This window comes from Bufo gargarizans, chromosome 1 (assembly GCF_014858855.1).
Source record: "Bufo gargarizans isolate SCDJY-AF-19 chromosome 1, ASM1485885v1, whole genome shotgun sequence".
Lineage (NCBI taxonomy): Eukaryota > Metazoa > Chordata > Amphibia > Anura > Bufonidae > Bufo > Bufo gargarizans.
In genome coordinates, this window is record NC_058080.1 from 168,402,067 (window position 1) to 168,427,357 (window position 25,291).

The 25,291-nt window shown below is 41.9% G+C and overlaps 1 protein-coding gene across 1 annotated transcript; it reads right to left on the bottom strand.

The window, feature by feature from the left end:
* Nucleotides 1-183: 183 nt before the first annotated feature.
* Nucleotides 184-24,845, bottom strand: TMEM144 (transmembrane protein 144). Its single transcript, XM_044300081.1, has 12 exons — nucleotides 24,724-24,845; nucleotides 23,177-23,349; nucleotides 21,839-21,961; nucleotides 20,891-20,990; nucleotides 18,912-18,992; nucleotides 17,510-17,591; nucleotides 15,871-15,944; nucleotides 13,231-13,349; nucleotides 10,294-10,413; nucleotides 8,330-8,427; nucleotides 7,622-7,675; nucleotides 184-490 (listed from the first exon to the last, which is right to left on the bottom strand). The coding sequence occupies exons 2-12, from the start codon at nucleotides 23,316-23,318 to the stop codon at nucleotides 407-409; spliced, it is 1,077 nt and encodes a 358-aa protein (XP_044156016.1). The 5' UTR covers nucleotides 23,319-23,349; nucleotides 24,724-24,845; the 3' UTR covers nucleotides 184-406.
* Nucleotides 24,846-25,291: the final 446 nt, after the last annotated feature.

Consider the following 25,291-nt stretch of genomic DNA (forward strand, 5'->3'; position numbering starts at 1 on the left):
AATTCCCTTGGTAGTTACTATCGCCATTATTCTGATAATGTTGGTGATATGTCGAAGGTCTATATTGGTTCTGCATGTAGCGATTTTGCGGAGCATAGTTTCCACCATACTGCCTATATCCAGTGGAGGAAAAGGGATTCCTGTGGAGATTAATGATTTACCCATACGTGCAGAAGTGGATACTCTGATTCTGGGGTGGTTACCTGAAACACGCGCAGTCTACCAAAATGCATTGAACTGAGTGTGAATTGTACCCACATCACCTTTGACCTGCTGCAGCTATTCATCCAGACAACGTAACAGAATAATTTGTTTTCTGCCAAGTAAAAATTAAGACCCAAACATATAGTTTTATAAGAATGAATGTTTATCAAAAACACATGTGCAGCACCACCTTGTGGCCAAATCATGTCTTAGAAAAAGCTGTTAGAAGAGAACCTGTTAGGACAATACAAAATGCCAGTATCAGCAACAGGTAGTTCCTCATTCCCTACAAAGGAAGGGAAAATAGTGTCAAATGGCATTGTAAAATACACCTTTTCTATAATTATACACCCAACAGCAAAGGTTTCAGCAAATAAAGCTTAAAATAAAAAGTAAAAAAAGACCCTTTCACTTTTTTTTATTTTATTATTATTAGAATTTATTTTTTTTACAGTCTAGTTTACCCACATCAATCTTCACTCAATACCCCATAATGAGAAAGTGAAAACGGAATTTTAGAAATGTTTGCAAACATTTTGCATGGACATAAGTATTCAGACCCTTTGCTATGACACTTGACATTTAGCTCTGAGAGGCTCCCATTTCTCTCAGTCTCTCGGTTTCTACACCTTGATTGCTGTCCACCTGTGGTAAATTCATTCGATTGGACTTGATTTGGAAAGCCACACCACTGCCTACATAAGGTCTCACAATGAATATCAGAAGAAAAAACTGCCCGTACAGCTCAGAGACAAGACTTTGTGGAGGCACAGATCTGAAGAAGGGTACAAAACAATTTATGCTGCTCCCAAGAGCACAGTGGCCTCCATAATTCTTAAATCGAAAATATTTTGAACAACCAGGACTCTTCCCAGAGCTGGCTGACCCACCAAAGTAAGTAATCGGAGGGAAAAGGGCCTTGGGAAGTAAGGTGACCAAGAACCCAATGGTCACTCTGGCTGAGCTCCAAAGATCCTGTGTGCAGATGGGAAAAATATCTAGAAGGTCAACCATCACTGCACTACGCCACCAATCTGGGCTTTATGGCAGTGTAGACGGAAAGAAGCCTCTCCTCAGTAAAATACACATGACCGCACCTCTAAAGTTTGCATTAAAGCACCTAAAGGACTCTCAGACTGTGAGAAACATAAATGTCTGGTCTGATGAAAACAATATTGAACAATCAATTCTAAGTGTCATGTCTAGAGGAAACCAGGCACTGCTCATTAACTACAGTGGAGCTTGGTGGTGGCAACATCATGCTGTGGGACTGTTTTCAGTGCCCAGGACAGGTTGAGGGACAGCTGAATGGAGCAAAGTACAGAAATATTCTTACAGGACTGCGCGACTAACTCCTATAAAGTCTCCTCTGAGTCGAACTATCCACTCATATAGGTACAAGTAGAGCATCAAATTTTCCAAATATCCTCTTCCCACAACAGCACAAGCGCAGGTGGGAGTCAGGCACATAAAACCAGTATATTCATCTGAAATTCCTCCAAATATGTCTCTTCAGTTGATGTCCTCTAGAGCATAAAACCCTCTAATAGTTTACTTTAGGGCAGGAGCACATTGCTGTGAATTGTTTTATCGATTTTATACTAACTTACCCTGAGTATATTAAAAGGATTTTTTTTTTTTAAGTAAACAGTGGTTCTTCACTATTGGAGTGTTTTATGCTCTAGAGGACAGCAACCGAAGAGACATATTTGGAGGAATTTCAGATGAATATACTGGTTTGATGAGCCTGACTCCCACTTGTGCTTAGGGCTAAACGTAGACTTTGCAAGCATTAAGTGCCTTTTAAAATCTTTTTAAAGTAATTTTAAAAAGTAGTAGGTACTTTTTCCTCAAATTGATTGTTAAAAGGTGCCATCCCATAACAAAAATGAATCATCTATCCACAAGCAGAGCATCTGAGTCTAACCATCCACTCATATAGGTACAAGTAGAGCATCAAATTTTCCAAATATCCTCCTCCCACAACAGCTCAAGCACAGGTGGGAGTCAGGCTCCTCAAACCAGTATATTCATCTGAAATTCCTCCAAATATGTCTCTTCAGTTGCTGTCCTCTAAAGCATAAAACACTCTAATAGTGAAGAACCGCTGTTTACTTAAAAAAAAATCCTTTTAATATACTCACAAGGGTGAGTTAGAATAAAACCAATAAATCAATTCACAGCAATGTGCTCCTGCCCTAAAGTAAACTATTGGAGTGTTTTATGCTCTAGAGGACATCAACTGAAGAGACATATTTGGAGGAATTTTAGATGAATATACTGGTTTGATGTGCCTGACTCCCACCTGCGCTTGAGCTGTTGTGGGAGGAGGATATTTGGAAAATTTGATGCTCTACTTGTATCTATTTGAGTGGATGGTTCGACTCAGAGAAGACTTTATAGGAGTTAGTCGCGCGGTCCTGTAAAAACGCATAATGACTTTGTGAACTAAGCCCACTTCACTCTTGGGACCTGCAGTGGTAAAATAATTGTGGACACGTGTTGGAGTTTTATTTTCTGTTTTACATAAATATTCTTAATGAAAACCTGATCCAGAGTGCTCTGGACCTTAGACTGGGGCCGGAGGTTTCTGACAAAGGAGCTTTGAATAAGTACTGAATAAAGGCTCTGCTTGTGGATAGATGATACATTTTTGTTATGGGATAGCATCTTTAACAATCAATTTGAGGAAAAAGTACCTACTACTTTTTAAAATCACTTAAAAAAGATTTTAAAAGGGACTTACTACTTGCAAAGTCTACGTTTAGCCCTAACAATTCAAACCCCCTCTGTTCACTGCAATGATCCTACAGCCGGGTTTGGTTTAAATAACCGCAGTGGTGACAGGTCCATATACCAAACATGACTGATTCAGGTCTCATGTTGTATACCGCTGAGGCCAGTGATTGGCGGCAGCAGTCACATGAGGTATGCGGCATGTCATTGCTGCTGCCAAGAAGACTATGTCATGGCTACAACTCCCTGCCTTTTAAAAAAAAAAAATTACTATGACATCCCTTGTGGACGTACAACTTAGATAAATATTGGCCAAGCCCACTGACTATGTATAGGGGCCTCCTGGCTCTCCCCAATGGTAGATGGATTGTATTTGGTTTTGGTTTTGGGGAGGTAGGCTGCTGCCAGAGGTTTCTGTAGTTGGGTTTCTCCTCTGTCCCCATACAGGACATGAGAGAGGATTGTATGGGGAAATAGGGAGAGATAGCTGTCAGGTAAACAAGCTATTTAAGGTGTATGGTCAGCCTTAAAGGGGTTCTCCCGGAAACTAAACTAAATAAAAAAAAATAATATGTCATAGTAAAAACATTCATAAGTACCTTTATTTATCAAAAGAAGCTTTTTTCCCTAGGGAGTTATCATTGTGGGACCCTGAAATGGCTGCCATCAAGTCATGGCGTCAGAAACACATTCTACAATGCCCAGTACACTCATTAGGACTGCTGAGTCAGCACCAGCAGCTAGAGACAATGTTCAGCCTGAGGTAACGGCTACTTCCTGGTTGAGCTGACTGCTAGTGAGACGGGAACGAGCATATTAGAGCATGCGCACTGTGCTTAGGCACCTCCCAGTGAAGAGGAGAAAACTGTTCCCTGAAGACTGTGTTTGCGATCTGCTTCAGGCACCTGGCAGGGCTCTGAAGCGGCAATTTTAAAAGGAATCTACTCTTATCACAGTTTGTGCTGTAATCGGTCAGCCTGATGAAAATGCAGATGCCTTATCCCACTTGCCTACCAGAGAAGACCCGACTGAACAGGAAGAAATTTGGGAAGAAGTAGAGATGACGGCTTTCTACAAAAAATTTGCCCAACAAGATGCTATCACCATCAAAAGGTAAAGAAGTCCTCAACTTCCTACAGCAGAGAAATCCAGAACCCCAAGTTGAGAAAGAAAGGTGAACCAAATCAAACAAGATTTCTTCACTAGTGGAAGAACACCAGAAAGAATCCACAGAAATAATGCAGATCCAGAGCTGCTCAAGCTATGGAGACACAGAAAGCAACTGTTCACGCAGAAAGGACTAATGTTAAGTGATCGGCTGCATCAAATTATAGTACAACACAGAGATACCAGAATTGTCCTTCAAAGTGTCCTAACCTATCGTGGTACATTTCGTGTACAAAAAACAGAAGCTGCCATCCGCCAAAGATTTTATTAGGTTGGAATGAGAGAAGATAATAAAAACTGGTGTCAAGAATGTTCTACTTGTGCCACTGGAAGAAGTCAGAGACATGACCAAAGAGCACCATTACATCCCATTGTAAGCCGAACACCTCTAGAAATAGTGGCCATTGATCACGTAAAGCTAGAACCAAGTCGTTCAAGATATACTTACACCATGACAATAATTGATCACTACACCAAATTCATAGTAGCTGTACCTGTTAAAGACTTGACAGCCAAAACCACCGCAAACGTTTTCTGGAAGAATTTTCCTGTTGTCCTTTGGATGACCTGAAAAGATTCTCACAAATCAAGGATCTGCCTTTGAATCCCAGGTATTCCATGAACTATGTTCACTTCACAATTGTCAGAAGAGGAGAACAACAGCTTACCATACTCAAGGTAACGGACTTTGAGAGAAAATTAACCAAACCATGAGAGAAATGTTGAGAGCTATTCCACCTGCTAAAAGAACTGATTGGCCAACCTACTACCTCAACTGATGTATCTTTACAACAACACCATCCATTGTTCTACTGAATACACCCCATATTACCTTCTGTTTGTCCGCCAAGGCAGATTACTCACAGATCTCACCTTGGATGTAAAAGTTCCAGATTCCATCAATCCTTTACCACAAACAGATTGGGTGAGTGAACATCAAAAACGTCTAGCTGATGCCCAAGAGATTGTCCAGATCCGAATGGCGAATGCACGTCAAAAGCAACAGAAAGACTATGATCAGTCTTCAAAAGCAGAACCCTTAAAAATTGGTAACCATGTGTGGCTGAAAAATAATCATTGCACTAGTAAGCTGGATAGTAAATGGGAAAGAGAACCCTACACCATCACAGCTATTCCTAATCCTGAGACTGATATCTACGAAATCACCAAAGAGAACAGAGCACCACAAATACTGCATCACAACTGTCTCAAGTTGTTTTACAAAGAGATTGTACAAGAAGAAGCTCCAACCACAGAACAATCGTCTGAAAAGTCACCCGCAAAAACTAATACAGCCCCACTTCAGTCAGAAGTGCTAGCTAGTGAAGGATCCTTGGTAGCTCAAGATGTACCGCGTTACCTAGAGCCAAGGCCTGTAGAGTCACAGGCACTTCGGAGATCCGACCAGATTACCCAGGGAAAACCACCTGCCTGATACCAGGATTAACCGTTATTGCATTCCTGCATCATTTTGAGCCGGGGTATGAGACACATTGCCTATTATTTGCCTTGCTCTAAGGACTCTCTAAAGAATCCTTTTTCCTTGTTTTGCAACGTTCAAGTCATCTGCCTGGAGATGGAGTTTGACGCATTAAAGCCCTCCGTGATGTTCTGCAACCATCATGCTTCATGCCCAGGGAACGGACTCATGCCCTGTGAGCCTCCTGAGAAGTTTCCTTTTTGTTTACATTATGGACTATCCTGGTTTTTATTGTCTGCTGTGCCAGGTCAGTGCCCCCAGATCTCCAGTTACAAGAGAAACTACGGCCCTTGTCAACCATTGATGGGGGTAATGGTACTGTGTATATGCATGCATGCTCTTTTTATATTTTGCAGGCGACGCATCATCGTGGTAAGAGTGCGCCGAGGATGGCTTACATTAAAGTAGGGGGGAATACAGTGTCCTGAAACACACTGCTTAATATTGTGTTTCATGAAAATGTGCTTGTGCCTGAGTTTCCATAAAGTTGCACAGGGAGGGGGAGGTTCTAACAAGTCTCCCAGGGCTGACTCCGCCCTGCTCTCTGTAGAGGAGAAGAAGATGGAGGAGAGTGTGATGTCTGTGGGAAAAACTGCATCTCAGCAGCCGTTTTGCAGAGTTATCAAAACTCCAGAGTTAGTTCCATGTACCAGCACATAGAAGGGAAAGATTACAGAAGATCCAGGCAACCCAGAGAGGGAGTGAGAATATTGGCAAAGGAAGGTAATCGTCGTTTATCAGGCTCTAGTCCCCTTTGCATTAGGTGGAGAGATTCTAAGCTACCAGCTACCCACCATAACCAAAGACAGAAAGGCCACCGTCAGGAGATAGTACTCCTAGAGAGGATACAGAAGTATATGACTATACAGTACAGCAGAGATAGTACATCCCTCCAGCCTGGAGAAACAAGGGATTGATTGTTATAGAGTAAAACTACCCCTTATGCAAGTTCTGGGAACTAACCTGAACCATTGTAGAAGTTGCCTTGCTATAAATGACTTTTGCGCACATTGATGACCTTTGGATCAGCTTCAGTAAAGTACTGGGAATTTGGTAAGAGAACTGGTCTCTTTATTGTGCAAGCTTATCACTTTTTTGCACCTTACGGTGCAGGCGTCACGAACACCGGGGATCCGGCCTCCAAGGTACCCTAAACCCCCACACCACAAAGGGCACCTCAATACCATCTGGCTGGTGATCCCTGGACAAACAGAAAGTGCCCCGAAGGAACTGGTTCTGTCCTTCCCATCACTGCATGTAGGCCCAGGGAGGCTCCGCTAACTGAGTAAATTAACTACTACCCCCATCGGCCCACCGTGCCTCACGTGTTGTCCCTGCTGACCTGGTTGCTGCATATACACTAAAAAAAGATATATAGAAATAATTTGTGACGATGTAGTAGGCCTCCCTCACTCCTGTCAGGGTGACAGGGCACAGCACAAACTGTGATAAGAGTAGGTTCCTTTTAAAATTGCCGCTTCAGAGCCCTGCCAGGTACCTGAGGCGGATCACAAACACAGTCTCCAGGGAACTGTTTTCTCCTCTTCACTGGGAACTGCCTAAGCACAGTGCGCATGCTATAATATGTGCGTTCACGTCTCACTAGCAGTCAGCTCAACCAGGAAGTAGCCGTCACCTCAGGCTGAACAGTGTCTCTAGCTGCTGGTGTTGACACAGCCCGTCCTAGTGAGTGTACTGGGTATTCTAGGACGTGTTTCTGACGCAATGACTTGATAGCTGCCATTTTAGGGTCCCACAATGATAACTCTCTAGGGAAAACGAGCTACTTTTGATAAATAAAGGTACTTATGAATGTTTTTACTATGACATAATATTATTTTTTATTTAGTTTAGTTTCCCGGAGAACCCCTTTAATCTTGCCGAGCATCTGTGTCTCCATCACACAGAAGTAAGCAGTGAATATTCCTATTGAATGAACAGAAATATAAAACTTTGGCAATGCCAGTGACACATTATAGAGTGCACAGCTTACAGTATGTAAAAGTGTAAAAGTATTGGAAATAAATTACTTACCCTTATTTCTTTAAAGACTAAAACTCCCCAAAGTGCAGCAATCAATCCAGGGCCCTGTGGTAACATCATGGAAGAAATCATATAGCTACACAAATACTAGAATGCAGCAGCACACACAAAGGCAAAACGTGCAAAATACTCATTTCATTCAATCTCTGCATTGTTCTGATGTCATTTCAAGGGATGTCTCATTAAGACAACTTATCTCTTATCCGCTGTCTCTAAAGTTTAGCTGTAAGGGTCCGAGTGCTGAGGCCCCCACCAATCATGAGAAAATCTCTGCTCTTCGTCTGAATGGAGCGGCAGTCATGCACGTGTGTCCGCTGCTCTATTCAACTCTATGGCCAAGTACAAGCGCTAGGCTAACCTCATGTTCATGCACATACAATCTGATTTTCAGCATTAGATCAACGAAGAACTATCTAAGAACGAATTTGGTAAAGATGTAACTTTTCATCCAAATTTCCATTAAAATAAATTACGGTAATTAAAAACACTCACAATTATAATATTTCCCTTTAAAAAAAAAAAAAAAAAAGCTACTGGGTTATCAAGGCAACTAAATGACAACTCAGAAACCCTGTCAATGAGACATGCAGTAAAGTTCAGATCTGGCTGTGTAATTGGCTGTTTGACATTCAGCAGACATGCAATTGTACAGAATGATTTACCCAATATCTTTAGATTTATCATCTAAAAACTACTGACCGCGGTTATTATGGGGAAGCTGACCACGGCGCTTAGATAGTTATTAGCCAGGAACCAGCAGCAAGTTGCGATTGCCCAAAGGATGCCAGAGATAAATCCTTAAAAATATAAAATATACGCCTGATTTATATACGTGCAGTACTTATGGTTCTGACTTCTATGGAGGAAAGCTGGATTGTTAGAATTTACAGTATAACACTACAATGTCTAACTTATAGTATTGCACCAGGTTGGAAAGCCACAGGTTAGGGACCACCGCTTGATTCAGCTACTAACTAGTTTACAACCAGGAATGTATTGGTCTGCTTCATAAAAAAGCAACACTTCAGGAAATTGAAGGCATATTCAGGTGAAATAGGCATAGTAAATAGCTTGATTATACAGTATATTTGGCTAAGTATAACATCATACATTGGGTATATAATAAAAATTAAAAAAATGTTACGTCTTATTTTCATGTTTTTTGTTTGTTTAATGGTTTATTATTCTTTTTTATTGCAAGTAAAAGAGTCTGCACATTTTCTACTTTTATTTAATAGCTTAAAGGGTTCGGCCCACAAGCAACATTTATGACCAATCCACAGTATAGGTGATAAATGTATGATTGCTGGGGGTCCGACCACTGCAACCCCCACTGACTGATCATGAGAATTACGAGGCCCCTGTGTTAATGGAGCGGTGGTGTGCATGGGTGACCGTCGCTCCATTCATATCTATAGGACTGCCAGCAATAGATGAGCGCTGTATTCAGCAGTCTCATAGTCAGTGATGGGAACAATGGCCATGCATGCGTGTTACCACCTTATCACGGGGGACGCCAGGACCCTTGTTCTTGTGATCGGTGATCATCCTGTGAATAGGTGATACATTTTGCTCATAGGAGAACCCCTTTACTGCACTGTAACAAATCTATTATCTAGGAAACGTAATACCTCAAGTCCCCTTTAAATTCAGGTAAATCGGGAAAGAACCATTTGTTCCCAATAATTGCCTGATCACAAGCAACATGCAGCAATCACCTTTACTGTATGAGAATGAGTGATTGTTGTGACCACTTGTCACCATACAGATTTATTGTTTCTTAGCAGTAGATCCTTGTTTAGACAGGGTGAACTCCTGTCCAGAATTAATCATTTTGGGGTTCTGCATCAACGCTTACACACAATGAACGGGCATTTGCTCGTTCATGGGATAATCGGTGGCACCATTACATAGGCTAATGAGGAATGAGCATTTGTAAGAACGAGCATTCCTGAAGATCGCCCATGTTAAAGGGGACTTAGGAACCTGTACACCCTTGTTGGCACACAGCGATCATATGGTTTGCGCCTGAACTGTGTGTATTGAAGAAGCAGGAAGGCAGAGATAATAACAGTTCTAGAACATCTTTTCTTATGGCTCTATGTTGTGCCATTCCTTTATTATTTCAAATAGAAGTTATGAATGAATTGCTAGCAGTCTGCAGTAAGGGTACAGAGGGGTGGTAACCAGTTAGGGTGTGTACCTGCACAGTCTGAAAATGGCAGCACTGATTGGATAGAGTCAGTCTGTGCAGGACACACCTCCAACTAGTTACCACCCCTTTGTACCCTTACTGCAGACTGCTAGCAATTCATTCATAACTTCTAGTAGAAATAATAAAGGAATGGCACAACATAGAGCCATAAGAATAGATGTTCCAAATTTTTTATTACATGGGGAATGCATGAAGCTATTAAAACAGGCAGGTCAGGAGTGGTGAAAGGTCCTCTTTAAGCAACTGCACATTTTCTGTGGGTCATGCGCAGAACATCCCAGTATTTAAAGATAATGATTAACTGTAAGAATTGAATTTGTTAATTAGAGAAAAAATTCAACATATCAAGTATGTACACACTGGGTAGTAAGGGTCCTTGAGAAGAATTACTAGTGTACTACCGCATTTTATTCATTTGTACAGTACTTGTATTCTTGAGAAAACTTACCAGGCAGTATTGCTTTTGGATAGACTTTAGGCTGGTTCTTCATTACAGCACAGTAAATAAGGAAGTAAACAGTACTTGTGAGGAATATTCCACTGAAGTGTGCAAACACATAATCAAGATCTGAAAGACAGAAAAGCTTAAAGGGGTTGTGCCTCTAATATCAATTTCTTGCCCAACAGATATCGCTGTTATATCTCTTTCCCCAAATACCCAAAAGTGCCTTATTCTAAAGTTATTAGTCTAACATTGCACCCTGTGGCAAATCTATTTTCATATTCAGTTGCTGTAGATTACGTCCTGAATTGGAGCATTGTAAGGTGGGACAAGCGTCATTGGTAAGAACTAGGGGTGCTCAGACTATATCTCTTTGAATCTCTTGCCTATGTTTGATAGATTTGGGACGATATAGGACACTTTACTCTATATTTCTTTATATTGTTATCTTCACTAATTCTATAGGGTGGTTCTTGTCACCCCACCTGGGACATTGTAAGTGTTTGTTATTTTCGGTACTTATATTAGTCCAGGTCTGACCCTAAGGCCCAAATTCCACAGTGTTGGAATCTTCCCCGTGTCAGGGTCATCCTAGGGCTATCAGGAGGCACGAGACACGGGATCGCCCCTATCGGGGCGGCTATTCCGTTTGCAGGCAGGGTGGCAGCAATAGGGCCAGCATTAGGGATATCACCCCCATCCTAGGCCTATGATACGTCTGCCGATCTCCCTGCAACCACTAAGCATTGGAATAGTAATCCCGCATTAGGTTTTGATTTTCATTTGATTGTTACAAGGGTATATTGGCTTTTAATAAATTACCATTAAATGTTATGTTTTAGAAAAAGTGGTGTTCCTGTGAATCTATGTTCGATAGATTGAATGCTAAAATGGAAGCATGGATGAAGCTACCACTATCGGTAATGGGTCGTGCCAACCTGATTAAAATGATTTGGATGCCGCAAATACTTTATATTCTTCATAATGCTCCTTTATATCTTTTTAGGCACATTGTCGAACCCCTACAATTAAACTTGGTAAATTGCAACTGAACAAAGAGAAAGGAGGGGTGGCACTGCCCCATCCCCGGGCCTATTATTTAGCTTCATAATTACAACATTTACAGGGATGGGGCCTGCCAACAAACCGGGACTCTAGGCAGAGGATCCTACAGCACCATTTAGGTACGACTGATTTGGTGGGGTCTCTGGAAGCTCATAGATTCAAACTAATTACACCATCTTGCCTACTTTCTTGCTCCTACATACAGTGTGGTGGAAATGTAAGGCTCTATTGGGTGTTCATGGCTGTACCAAGTGCACGCCAATTTGGCATAATCCTTATTTAGGTGAATTGTTCATGCTGGAAGGTTTTGAGGCCTAGGAAAGGAAAGGTGTAAAATATATTCGCCAATTATATGAGAATGACACGCTTAAAACCTTTCAGTGTTCTATCAGTATCTTTAACTGCGGCATGCTATTCATTCTCAGGGTCGCACGACACACTTACCCATCTCTGGTACTAGGGTCTTTGATAGTATAGTTCAGACCCTTACATCTAAAACACTGATCTCCATTACTTATGGGGATCTCTTGTTAAAGTGTGTTGGAGACCCTTTGCAGGGGCTGAAGGATAAGTGGGAAGTAGATGTTGGTCCCCTATACCAGTGTTTCCCAACCAGTGTGCCTCCAGCTGTTGCAAAACTACAACTCCCAGCATGCCTGGACAGCCTTTGGCTATGCGGGCATGCTGGGAGTTGTAGTTTTGCAACAGCTGGAGGCACACTGGTTGGGAAACACTGCCCTATACGACACCCAGTGGGAAAATGTTCTGGCCTACACTCTGTCACTCTCTTCATCGGTGGCACAGTGTAGGTCACAATTATTTTTACTACATAGGGTGTATAGGACACCTCTATTGCTATATAAAATGGGCGTTCGGACAGATGCTAGTTTTCCTAGATGTACCCATCTTGAGGCGGATACGGCTCATATGTTGTGGTCATGTCACAAGTCTGTGGTCTGCAGTTTACACCCTTCTGGAAGACATCTATGATGTTACACTAAAAAAAAGTCCCCAGGGTTGGGCTCCTTGGTTGTGTAATGGACATTCCTACCACAGATATAATACAGTTGGCGTTAGCTATGAGTTTCCTAGTTAAATAGAAGATCTTGGCAAAGTATTGGCTACAATGATCTGCTCCAGGGATAACAGAATTAATAAACGTGGCAAATAATATGATTTATATGGAATGGAAAGTATATGTGAAAATTGAGAAACAATGGAATGCTTGGATTGCGCATCCAGGGCTCGTTACTGCGGCTCTGTTGCGCACACAGATGCTGCCATTCAGAGGTTTCTAATCTGCCTGGAAATGGGTGAGATGTCGGGGACTGCACGGGGGGGCGGGGGTTTCTCCACCCTTTTGTACTTTTTGTATTTTGTGTATCTTTGTATGCTAAAAAAAGCCTTTAAAAAAACTCGTTTCAGTCGATAAAGCCCCAAATCTGCAACCTGGCCAACCACTTTTTCAGCAACCAAAAGTCTGCTGTCAGGCAAACGATCATTTGTGCTAGTTTTTCAAACGATGGTCAGATGAAAAGGCAGAAATCAGCCATTTTGGACTTTAATCTCATGTGTATAGCCAGCTTTCTAATCTGCCATTGGATAGCAGATTAGTCACCCAGCTAGAATTAAAGGGGTTGAGTCAAGTTTATAAATTATGGTCTGACCACTGGCACTCTCACCGATCCCAAGAATGGGGGTCCCGTTCCCCCTTACTGATGGAGCGGCAGGTTGTGCATGTACACTGCTGCTCCATTCATTCTCTATGAGAATGCCAGAGATTGCCAAGTACTGTACTCTGCAATCTCTGGTCTTATTTATATACATAAAACCCCAAAAATACAAACATGAGTCCAGAGAACATTTATTTTCTCTTACCAAACTGACTGGATCCCGCATATATGCTCTCATTGTTCGTACTGTGGTCTTTAATGTAAAGAACTGGAACAAAGCTGGATCCATAGAGAACTCCTGCTCCTACAGCCAGTACCGAGCCTCTAACAGAAAAGATAAGATGAAAGATGATAGTCTTAAATTTCAAGTGAAATATCGATGCTCGGAGCTCCTTTAGCTCACACATTAGCAAACAGACTCATGGGAAATTCTAGACTAAACCTCTATTAACCAAAAATCTCTCTACAAGCAGCGGTGATCCAACTCCTCGGGAAGAGCGGCAGGGAACCATGGATTTTCTGTTCTCCTGAGGACATCAGCAGGTGCCGTTTACTGTGTGTATGAACAGGGGGCAGACAGGGGCTTTCATCTGTCGATACAATATGACAGTGCCGTCTGTAATTTCCTCAAGGATCAAACTCCAGCCACCAGGAGTTTGATTTCCCCATAGATACACTGGGAGATGTGAGAGGTTCTTTAATAAAAAATAAAAAAAAGTTTAAAATAAAAAAAATATGGTTAAGGAATGTTCCTCCAGCTACAAACATTGCCTCGTTTTTGAGGTCCATATGTTTGAGCATATTACTTCCATAATACAGGAGTTCCAGTGCTTCAGGCCGGATGCCTCTCTTCACACCGCCATAGAGTTAAATGATGTACGTGGCTGCATACAGGCATCACTAGGGGAGGTATATCACAACAGGCCTCATTCATCAAAACTGTCTAACAAGGCGATTCTCTTTGTTGCCCATAGCAACCAATCAACTTTATTTGTTCCAGAGCAGTTTAAAGGGGTAGTCTCACTTCAGCAAGTGGCATTTATCATGTAGAGAAAGTTAATACAAGGCACTTACTAATGTATTGTGACTGTCCATATTGCTTCCTTTTCTGGCTAGACTCATTTTTCCATCACATTATACACCTAGTTTCCATGGTTACGACCACCCTACAATCCAGCATAAGTGGCCGTGCTTGCACCTTATAGGAAAAAGCCATTCATAGTGGTGGTTGGAATCAAGAAGGGTATATTGTGATGAAAAAATGAGTTCAGCCAGCAAAGGAAGCAATATGGACAGTCACAATACATTAGTAAGTGGCTTGTTTTAACTTCCTCTACATGATAAATTCCACTTGCTGAAGTGACACAACCTGAAACGAAAGCTGAGCTCTGACTGGTTGCTACAGCAACGACAGTCTCACTGTTAGACAGCTTTGATAAATGAGGCCTATGATCACAAATAGCCCCTTGTAGTGTCTGCATGCATAGTTGCCAACTATCCCAAAATGGGCGGGGATAAAACAAACTCCGCCCATAAGTGGTTGGCCTGGGCTGGGCATTTTCAGGGGCAGGGCTTACACAGCAGCTCAGTGGTTAGCACTGGTGCCTTGCAGCGCTGGGGTCCTGGGTTCGAATCCGACCAAGGACAACATCTGCATGGAGTTTGTATGTTCTCCCGTGTTTGCATGGTTTTACCCCGAGTACTCTCATTCCAAAGACATACTGATAGGGAACTTAGATTGTGAGCCCCACTGGGGACAGCTAATGTCTGTAAAGTGCTGCGGAATATATCAGCGCTATATAAGTTACTATAATAATATATCCTGATTTTACCAACAGAAATGTTGGTAAGTACGTGCATGCAGCAAGCATTTTATCATTTAAATGTAGACCAAATATGAAAATAAGCCAAAAGAAGAAACATTTCTTTCAGGGGGTTGTCCAATCCGAAAAAAGCCTGTCACCTCTCCAGACATGTATGTTTTAGTAACTACTTGCATTCCCCATGTAATACCAATTCTAGAGCATCTATGCTCATGACTATGTTGTGCCATTTCTTTATTATTCCTGCTAGACGTTTACAAGTAAATTGCCAGCAGTCTGCAGTAAAGGTACTGCTGGGTGTTACCAGCAGCGGGCGTGTCTGACTCTGTCCAATCAGTGCTGCTGGGGTCAGACTGTGCAGGGACACTCCCCCAACTGGTAACACCCATGTGTACCTTTACTGCAAGCTGCTGGCAATTCAGTCATAAAGTTCTAGAAGAAATAACAAAGGAAAGGCACAACATAACAATAGTTATTACATGGGGAATGCAAATAGTAACTAAAACAGACATGTCAGGAGAGGTGACAGGTCCTCTTTAGCATTTGTGACATATCGCTAGGATATGCCAAAAACGTCAGATAGGTGTGGGTCGCACTCCTTATTTTCATATTAGGTTTACAGAACAGGGCCCCCACTATTAATGGTAGTCCTGTAACTGTGAATGGAGAGGACACTGCGCATGTGCAATGTGCTCGCCTTCACTTTGGGGGCCCTGTTCTGGAGATAGGAGCAGGAAGAGCTAGTCTTCAAAAGAATGGGTCTAATTATGTAGGAGACGCTAAGTGACTACTACTGTGTCACATGTAATAGCTAACTTATTGGATATTTTATAGGATCAGTAAAGGATTTTAAACTTTTTTGAGGCTGGAATCACACATGCCGTTTTTGTGGTAATTTTCAATGCAGTTTTTTGAGCCAAACACAGGAGTTGATACAAAAGTGAGTAGAATCCAGCTTCCTGTGCAAACCGCTCATCTATTGTACATGTGAAGATGCTGAAGATCTGCCACACTGTGCTTACATTATTCGCTTTTGCAAAGGTGATAATTTGTCTACCCAGGATTCATCTATACCAGCGGGTTCCTGGGTGTTAATCTGCAGAAAAAAGTGAGATGAAGAAAATTTTGAACACTGAATTTTGATGCAGTTAAAAATAATTTTATATGCCTGCATAGCATTAGTTTGTTTTGTTTTTTCGGTTTTCTACATTTCTATAAGTAAATGTTAATTTATAGTCTAATAAAGCAATGTCCTCATATATGCTGTCTTTTATTTTCATTTTATTATTTTTTTTTTTTATTATGTTTTCAGGTCCTACTTACACAGCTGAAAGTTTGAACCTGTATCAGTCTTGGCAATAATCACTGCAGAACAGGTCTTCCGTGTTGAGGTCTCTAGGTTCACAACTCTTACCTTTACTAATACATTGTAGCAAACCCTCAGCTGTGAGAGCAGGAAAGGCTAAATATTCTGGGTTTTAACCAAAATGTTTTTGTTCACTGACACAAAAGGTCTGGAAAACGGAAACCTAAAGTGTATCAAATAAAGTTTTGAGTTGCATAGCTTATCATAATTTAAAGGGGTTGTCCATATGAATATTTGAACGGAAGTAAAAGGTATTAAAATAATAATTACAGAAGTTATACTCACTGTTCCAAACCCCCTCCATTCTAGCGCCACAGCTCCATCCTCCCCTCTGGACTTTGTTTTAAAGACTGCCATGGTGATGTACCTGTATAGCATATGTGACCACTGAGGCCAATCATTGGCTTCAATGATTTGTGCCATATACAACTGAGGCCAGTGACTGGAAGCTGCGGTCATGTGTGATATACAGGCAGATCATTCACCTGCAATGCTAGGGAGGCTCGTCCCTGTCCCTGCCTGCCATTGGCTGTTCCCCTTCCCCCGACACCGGATATTTTCATCCCTGTACTGGGAGAAGCAGCAGCGGCAGTGCGGGGACCAGGAGCTGCACAGGGAGCGGGGTAAGTATATTCCCTCAGAGAATATAGAAAAAAAAAAAAAATATATATATATATATATATATATATATATATATATATATATATCTGGCTCCCAAGAAATCTAAAATGATCAAAATCAGTGCAAAGGAGTCCAATTTGCTGTGCAACAAGGTGCAATGTACTGTAGATACGGTCTACAAACATACATAGTGTAGATAAGTTCTGCAGTGTCATTTTATCTAAAGGGGTTCTGCAATGTAAGGATATTGACGGCCTCTTCTCTGGATTCGCAGTAATTACACTGCACCGCCGCTATAATCTAAATGGCATGCAGAAAAAACGGAAGAGGCTGCAGCTCTGGCATGGAAGTCGGACCCCCCATGAACTGATACCAGTGACCTATCCTGAGGATAGGTCATCAATATCCTGATCCAGCACAGCCCCGTTAAGGTTTTTTCAGGCCTGGTCATTAAGGGGTTAAACAATAAATCTAATTCACACAAAATAGTACATACTGAGTAGCAGGTATCTAAATATTCCTGTATATTACAATCTGTTTCAAACCCTTTAAAATAATCAATGCAAAGGCAAGTACTGTGTGGCGGTTAGAAATGGCAGGTAAACGTAGCGTTGGCGCCAGACGATTCTTAACACACAGCTGAGGGGTAAGAGCGGTTAGCGCAGAATACATACACTATTCCTGAGAAGTGGGGTTGTTTCTGACTCTGAGGTAACACTTTTAACTTCAGTTTTCACAAACAGAAAAATAATTGCACTAAAAAGCAAAGAAAAGTCCTGGAACATGAATGTATTAAAACGGCACATTTTCATATTGAAAAATAACGACAATTTACCAATTGACATTGCATTGTATATCTCTAGGGGGACGTTACCGTTATGGACATTGTGAATCTGTAGGGGGACGTTACCTTTACAGAAGAATCTCTTTTACATACTTTCTGTCTATACGATGTGTACACCCTGTCTGATCATGGTACAAGCCAATTGTGAGACCCCCCCATGATTTTGAATGGTAGAATTGGGAGGCTAGCCATAGACAACAAGCAGATCACCTGTCCGCCCAGGGGTTAACACCATCCTCCTCATTATAAATGGAAATGGTATTGGCTTTTACATCAAAGAGGCAACCATTCTGTCCATCAATACGTAAAAGATACTTCATCTATTCAGATTTTTCCAGATAATTGGAGAATGTTTGTAGCATGACAGATACATTTATAGTGACATTTGGTGCCCTTACTTATATCTTGTATGCACAAACAGATCGATCATGGTCACCACAGGCAGATTTACCAATACCAACCTTTAGTGATGTGTGTTATACCCTGGTATATACTGTACTTACTGACATGGCTGTTTGAAGGCCAAAATATTCCGCCAAACATACCATTTTTGGAAGGGTGACGTTGGGGAAAATACGGATCTGGCTCAATGGATTTCAACTTCCTAATCCCCTTTATTCTCACTACATATGCATACTCAAGGGGGTTTTCCAGGGCTTAAACATTGATGACCTTTCTTCAGGATAGATAATCAATATCATATCTCTGGAGATCTGACTCCCAGCAGCCCCAGCAATCAGCTCTGGATAGAGACACTCATTGGCTGATGAAGAGGCCACAGCGCTCAGCCCCTTCAAACGTGATCAGCAGGGGTGCCAGTAGTCATACCTCCACCAATCTAATATTGATGATGACCTGTGGGAAAACCTTATAAAATAATAAAAACACTTCCACTCACTATTCCAGCCCGCTCCGATCGAGCTCTGCTGCTCCTTCTCCCAGACTGCAGCCAGTGACGAAATGCTGCAGCAGTGACGTCCCATACACTGCTGATGCCAATCACTGGCCTCAGTGGTCTCAGGCCATACACCGCTGAGGCCAGCTATTGCTTGTAGCAGTAAATGGAACTTCATTGCTGCAGTCCGAGAAAAGGAAGCAGCAGCACTGGATCGGAGTAGGTTGAAAAGGTGAATGGAAGGACTTTTGTTATTTTATCAGGGCTAAGGCAGTTTGAATTAATAAAAAAAATAACATGGACATTCCCTTTAATATATTTTATAAAATCAAAATACCTCAAAGCTGATAGGCCTGCCCCTGCATAGTTTAGATACGGCCTTTCAACTTCTTCTGGGTTTATTCCAAACATTCCAAACCTGTGAACACAAAGTCACAATATTCTTGCCTTGTCATATGCGTCCACTGTAATATTCCAGCAGAATGAAGCAGGGCTTAAAGTGCATATTCACCTTTCAAGACTAATACAGTACACAGATCACAGAGGTATGATCTATAGAAAACGTTAAAGGGGTTCTCTGGAAATTAAGAAAATGAAAATACTTTACTTTATTATAAATATATTCCCAAATACTTTTTATTAGTTCTAAAGGCTTGTTTTATCTAGGGAGCAATCACTAGGAGAAATAAAATGGCCGCTGTCCTATTAGTACACACAAATCCTGTCCTAATCACACAGTGGGACAAGTTACTTCACAACACTGAGCTAAAGAGCTGCCTCATCCTCCTCTCCTACTTGTCAGGAATTATATTCCTGAATACAATAAGATCTTCAGATGAATCTCTGTAGGACTGGAGTTCATGAGGAGACATGAAGTACAGAGAGGGGGTGGAGGTGTAGTAATGAGCAGCAGCACTTGTATGCGGTCTCCATTACCACAGCCCCACATTACCACAGTCTGTCCGGTCCCTCCTCTCTGTATTTCATGTCTTCTCATGAACTCCATACCTACTGAGATTCAGCTGAAGATCATATCATCTGTATTCAGGAATATAATCCCTGACAAGTAGGAGAGAAGGATGAGGCAGCTGTTTAGCTCAGTGTTGTGAAGTAACTTGTCCTCCTGTGTGATTAGGACGGGTTTTGTGTGTACTAATAGGATGGAGGCCATTTTATTTCTCCTACTGATTGCTCCACAAACAAAACAAGCCATTATAACTAATGGAAATTATTTGGGAATATATTTATAATAAAGTAATATTTAAGTATTTAATTTTCTTAATTCCCAGAGAACCCATCTCGTACTCATCCTAATCAGAGTTGAAATATCCCATCAGTTCTTGCTGGGTTAATGTGTGAGATGTGCATAGTGCTTTTTCTGATGATTTGCCTTATGTAGTCTTTACATCTGGCACTATACAGTTTTCTGATGTGGAAAAAACTACTGCACTGCATCATAGATCTGCTAAGCTATTAGAGATATGTGTACGTATAAGTGTTGATGCTGTCAACTTGTAATAATAATTATATTTATATATATATATATATCTATATATAAACTTTTTAATAAAGCACAGTATGTATCTAAACTTTGTCATTTTATTGGGTAAAATTATACCCACTAAACAGCCCCAAAGTGTCAAATGGGTGGCAGAGAAGATAACATGTCTTGGTTCTATACAGTCACATAAGCCACTGATGTGGATTCTGTTTCCGGAAAGTCACACATTGTGATTGAGCTTTCTGCTGGAGGTACACATTAGGAAGATTCCTCGACATATAACTCCAATGGAAGACAGGCATACGGTGGCACACATATTACTCAGTACACATTTTCTGCTGTGGCCCACTGTATATATAGTAAAGGACAGTCTGCTGCACGTTTAGGGGGGAGGTATACCAACGTATGCCAGACCAATGGAGGCCAAAATGACACTCTCTTGTGAAGAATGGAGCTGCATGGATACATTTAACATATGCTGGGAGCTTCTCCATGTATATAGCCCAGGGTAGGGCTCAGACACAGTGTGCACAGGGCGTATAGTTATACCTAGACGAGCCAAGGCTAGGTGGCCTTCATGCATGTTCAAATAAAACACATATCCTGCCAAACCAAACATGAATTTTATTGAGGGAAATGGTTATGACAGATGTTGGCAAAAGCTCCTTCAGCCCATGCTTATGTTAGGTGTATGGTGACCTTTATTTCCCATTTTATAGTTTTCAAACAGTTCAATAAAATTAGTGTCCTGCATGTATTCTTTAGGCAATGAAAGCTAAAATGCATGATAATAAATATATATACGATTTCAGTACCTGGAACTTGCCCATCCAGTAAGAAGATTTGAAGACGCCCAAAGGAGAAGGCCCAAACCTAGTCCAATTGTCTTTACAATTGGAACGACTGTAATATTACCTGGAGGGAAGAAGCAGGATTACAGAGCAGCACAAGAAGAAAAGAAAGGACATGTTTTCTACAACAAACATCCCTTTCAGTGAAATCAGTGAATACCAGCGGAGATCTAACATTTATCCACGGATGAGGTGACATATGTTAGATTGCGGGCCTTTGTTGATCCCTAGAAGGGGGATCCTAAATCAGGAGGGTGGACAGTAATGTGTATGGAACACCAGTCAAGTATCCGAGCTGCTCCACACAAATTCACCGATTGTGCACCTCTATAATTGTGGATACCTCCTGGCAGCATGACTCCTAAGTGATCACATATATGACATGGACTTGCCATATGAGAGGGGTCCTTTAATAATGGCACACGTCTGAAAATATTCTTCTGTCCTCCAGATGACTCTGAAGAAACAATAGAGATATGGCAACGTGTAAAGAATTACTTAGAAATTCTCCAGAATCATACTGCGATTGTGTTAACCCCATCAGAGCGATCTGGATCAAGACAATGAAGTAGTCAAGTGTGACAACAGAGTCTGGTTCCTTTGGTCACAACAGAACATTGTGTTTCTTTGGTATTTGAGAAAGAACAATTGTTCTAACACTAGACTTATGTATGAAAAGCATTGAAGGTGGGGACTGATTGTTTTCTCTCTTCTCTCATGAAGAAAATGTAAAGGACTTTTTAAAGATACCTTCAAAGAAATGAGATTCTAAAGACACCGTCTATGAAATATGAAACATCAGTGAAGAATACCAGACAGCTTCCAGTGTTTGGCTTAAAATAGTGGCAATTACTGCCTAAAAATAATGACCATATACCAAAAAAGAAATGAAAAGAGGATTTGGTTTATTACCTGTAGCCCAAACAAAGCCTCCAACCATTGCAACAGGCCAGAATTTAGGAGAGCGAAGAACGATATTGACCACTAAAGACACGATCCATATTGATGCGCAGAGAATCCACTGGAAGAACATGCCTGAAGACAGTAATGAAAGGCCATCAACTTCAAGCTCCTTGTGCTTTTTTTTTACGATTTTTGCACGACATACATCATTTGCTATATCTCCTTATTTCCACAATACAAAGATCTGTTACAACCTCTTTCCATATGCCCTATGGCTGGGATCCCATGTTGGAGCCTCAGGGTAGTAGTATGCTGCACAGCATGACAAAACTAAGGCAGGTTCTGAAGTCCTGGTCTTCTCAGCAAGTACAGGAGAAGTATACGTTGCTTCACCTGTACTTGCCACATGACACTGACTGCCACACGGGGCCCCAGCCTATAAGCGAGCCCATTAATGTATAATAACTGGCCTTATATTGTAGTTGGACTGAGCTGGCAGCAGGCAGGGCCAGCAAACTGGCGGCCATAGCCACATGGCTGCTAGGTGGGGTCAATGCAAGAATTCTGTGGAACAACAGAACAAACAATAGTTATCCACCGCTTGTATGCTGCTCTATAATCAAATATATAATGATATGCAGAGCCCAGTCATTACATATATAGTCCTATAGTGAGACAAGGGGCACGGTAACTATATAGGGGGTCATTTACTAATCTGAAATACACCTCAATTAGGCATATTTCAGGTGCAAATGACAGCGCTACAGTAAGTTGCGCTGCTATCTGAGACTCATTTACCATTTTCTACGCCTGTTGAAGCCGTAGAAAACTATCTAAATGTAAGACAGCTAGGAAGCCGTCTTACATATAGACATGCGCTGGATGCGCTGAAGTTATGGAGAGGCTGGCACCTCTTCATAACTTCGGCAGATCCACTGTCAGCTATAGGGGATATTAAGACCGGCGTCTAAAATGCTGGTCTTAATAAATGTGCCCCATAGAGTCCTATAGTTGGAGCACCAGAAATATATATATATATAAAATGATATATGGAGCTATATTACACATGCAGCCCTATAGTAGTACTGTACATAGCACCCTATATTGAGCAGGAGTAGTGACACCACACGGTATAATGACATGGGTCTCCAGTGACATGCAGGAATGGCTTCTGGAGGTGGACGGCCTCCTGACATCATAACCCGACTGGCCACCAGATTGGCACCTGTAGAGTGCCTGCCTCTGGTCACAGGATTCCCAATGAATGAAAACTCACTGACCTCCATAGATCCCCCCTCTAATTCATTAAAAAAAATAAAACCACACAAAACAAGCAGGTTTTCCTACCATCTCCAGTGTCAAACTTCTTTATAGGGACAAAGTTAGAACCGAACAAGACGACCGATATAACGGAGGATGCGAAGCCAAGTGCTAAATTAGAGCTGTTACTATTGGCAGTATGGTTATTGTCAGTCATCCAGTCCTCCATAGCTTGGTTTCTTCGGGATCTCTCTCTGGATCTAGAAAAATGAAAACGCAGAACATATATTTCAGAAGAAAGTATGAAAATATTCATGGGTTGTAACGACCACTTTGCTAACACTTCATGAACACATTTAAAGGAGTCTGTCAGCAGTTCTGAGCCCTCAAAACTGCTGACAGCATTGTATAGATGACAGGAAATGCTGTGCAGGCATATGCGGTGTGATAGTCATGCAGGTTTTAAGACAGAGAAATCACATTTTTCATCCCCCCCCCCCCCCATGACCTTTTACATTCAGTGCCCCGGAGGTGGGTCTTTTACATTCAGTGCCCTGGGCTCTCTGCGCTGAATGCCTTCCAGCGCATGCGTTCTCCTCTAAATGACAACTCTAGCAGTCCGACTGATTGGACATTTAGGGTGTCAGAGGTGAGAGGCTGGGATATGTTCAGTGCAGAGACCCCAGGGCACGGAACATGAAAGGACCGCACTTGCAGGGCAGGATAAAATTCTGATTTCTCACGAGCACCGATCAACTTGCTACATTGTTGATTGGCGCTTGTTACAGGCAATTAACCTGCCAATGTAAGGGTCCACTGGAGCAGAGCAGTGTCTCATTGTGTCCTCTGTGAGGGCAGGGAGTCATTACAGCTCATACAGAGATACATGCAGGCAGCTGGAGATGGCAGTTTGCTGTCAGTGAATGAAAACACTCTTGACAAGATTCCGAGGCTGCAGACCTGTTGATACAGTACCTGCTCTCATCTCAGGAGACTCCCTTGTATCCAGTGTGGGCAATGCTCTGCCAGCCAACCAGCCCGGACCACAGACCGATACATTGCAGCAAACCAGCTGAGAGAGGTCGGGTAATCTACAGAATCAGGGCTCATGCACACGACTGTCTCCATTTTGCGGTCTGCAAATTGTGGATCTGCAAAACACGGACCCCGGCCCGTGTGCATGCCATTATTTTTTTTGCATGCCACTACTCCTGTAGAAATGTCCTACCCCTGTCCACCAAACAGACAAGAACAGGAAACGTTCTATCTTTTGTGTGGGGCCACAGAACTGGCATATAGATGAGGACTGCACTCGGTCGGCTGTCCAAATATTTTGCATTGAAATGAATAGGTCCGCATCCGATCTGCAAAAAATGCAGATTGGATGTGGACCGAACATTCGGTCGTGTGCATGAGGCCATTAGCTGATAGAGCATGATATAATACAGCAGGAGAGCTCTTCCTGAAGACTAACACCAGACTTCTATTGCCATACACAGACAGGAATACCCCTCTATGAACATCACTATTGCACAGTACTATATATATATATATATATATATATATATATATATATATATATAAATATACACTTGTCATAACCCATTGCTCAGTGTACACTGTGCAGCACTTACCCGGCTCTGCTGCTCTCCCTCCAGCACTGCTATGGACTTGTTTCCTGATGCAGACTAGAACAGGTCAGGTGACTTTCTTCCTCATCACGTGACCGAGAAGTCCGGCTGTGCATTGTTCTCACCTTCAAAACAAACCGACTGGTGAGCTAAGCAAGTGGGCGTGGCGTGTGAGCTGTCACTCAGAGCTGCAGACACGCCCCCAGCCCAGACTGGAATGAGGAGCAAACACACCTAGATTACGTGTCTGTTTGTGTGTGCACTTCAAGTGTAGTTCCTTTATCACTGTTTAATGATCTGAAGCTTTTGGGTATGTATATATATATATATATATATATATACCCTTCTACCACTGTAACAGTTAAACTTAAAAGGGTTTTCCGGTTATATAACGTTATACCCTACCCAGTGATGGCTAACCTCCAGCGCTCAAGTTGTGGTGAAACTACGACTCCCAGCATGCTCCATTCATTTCTATGACGTTCTGAGAACAGCGAAGCGAGGGGGCATCTTGCGAGTCGTAGTTTTACCACAGCTGAAGTGCCGTGGGTAAGCCATCACAGAGGAAACC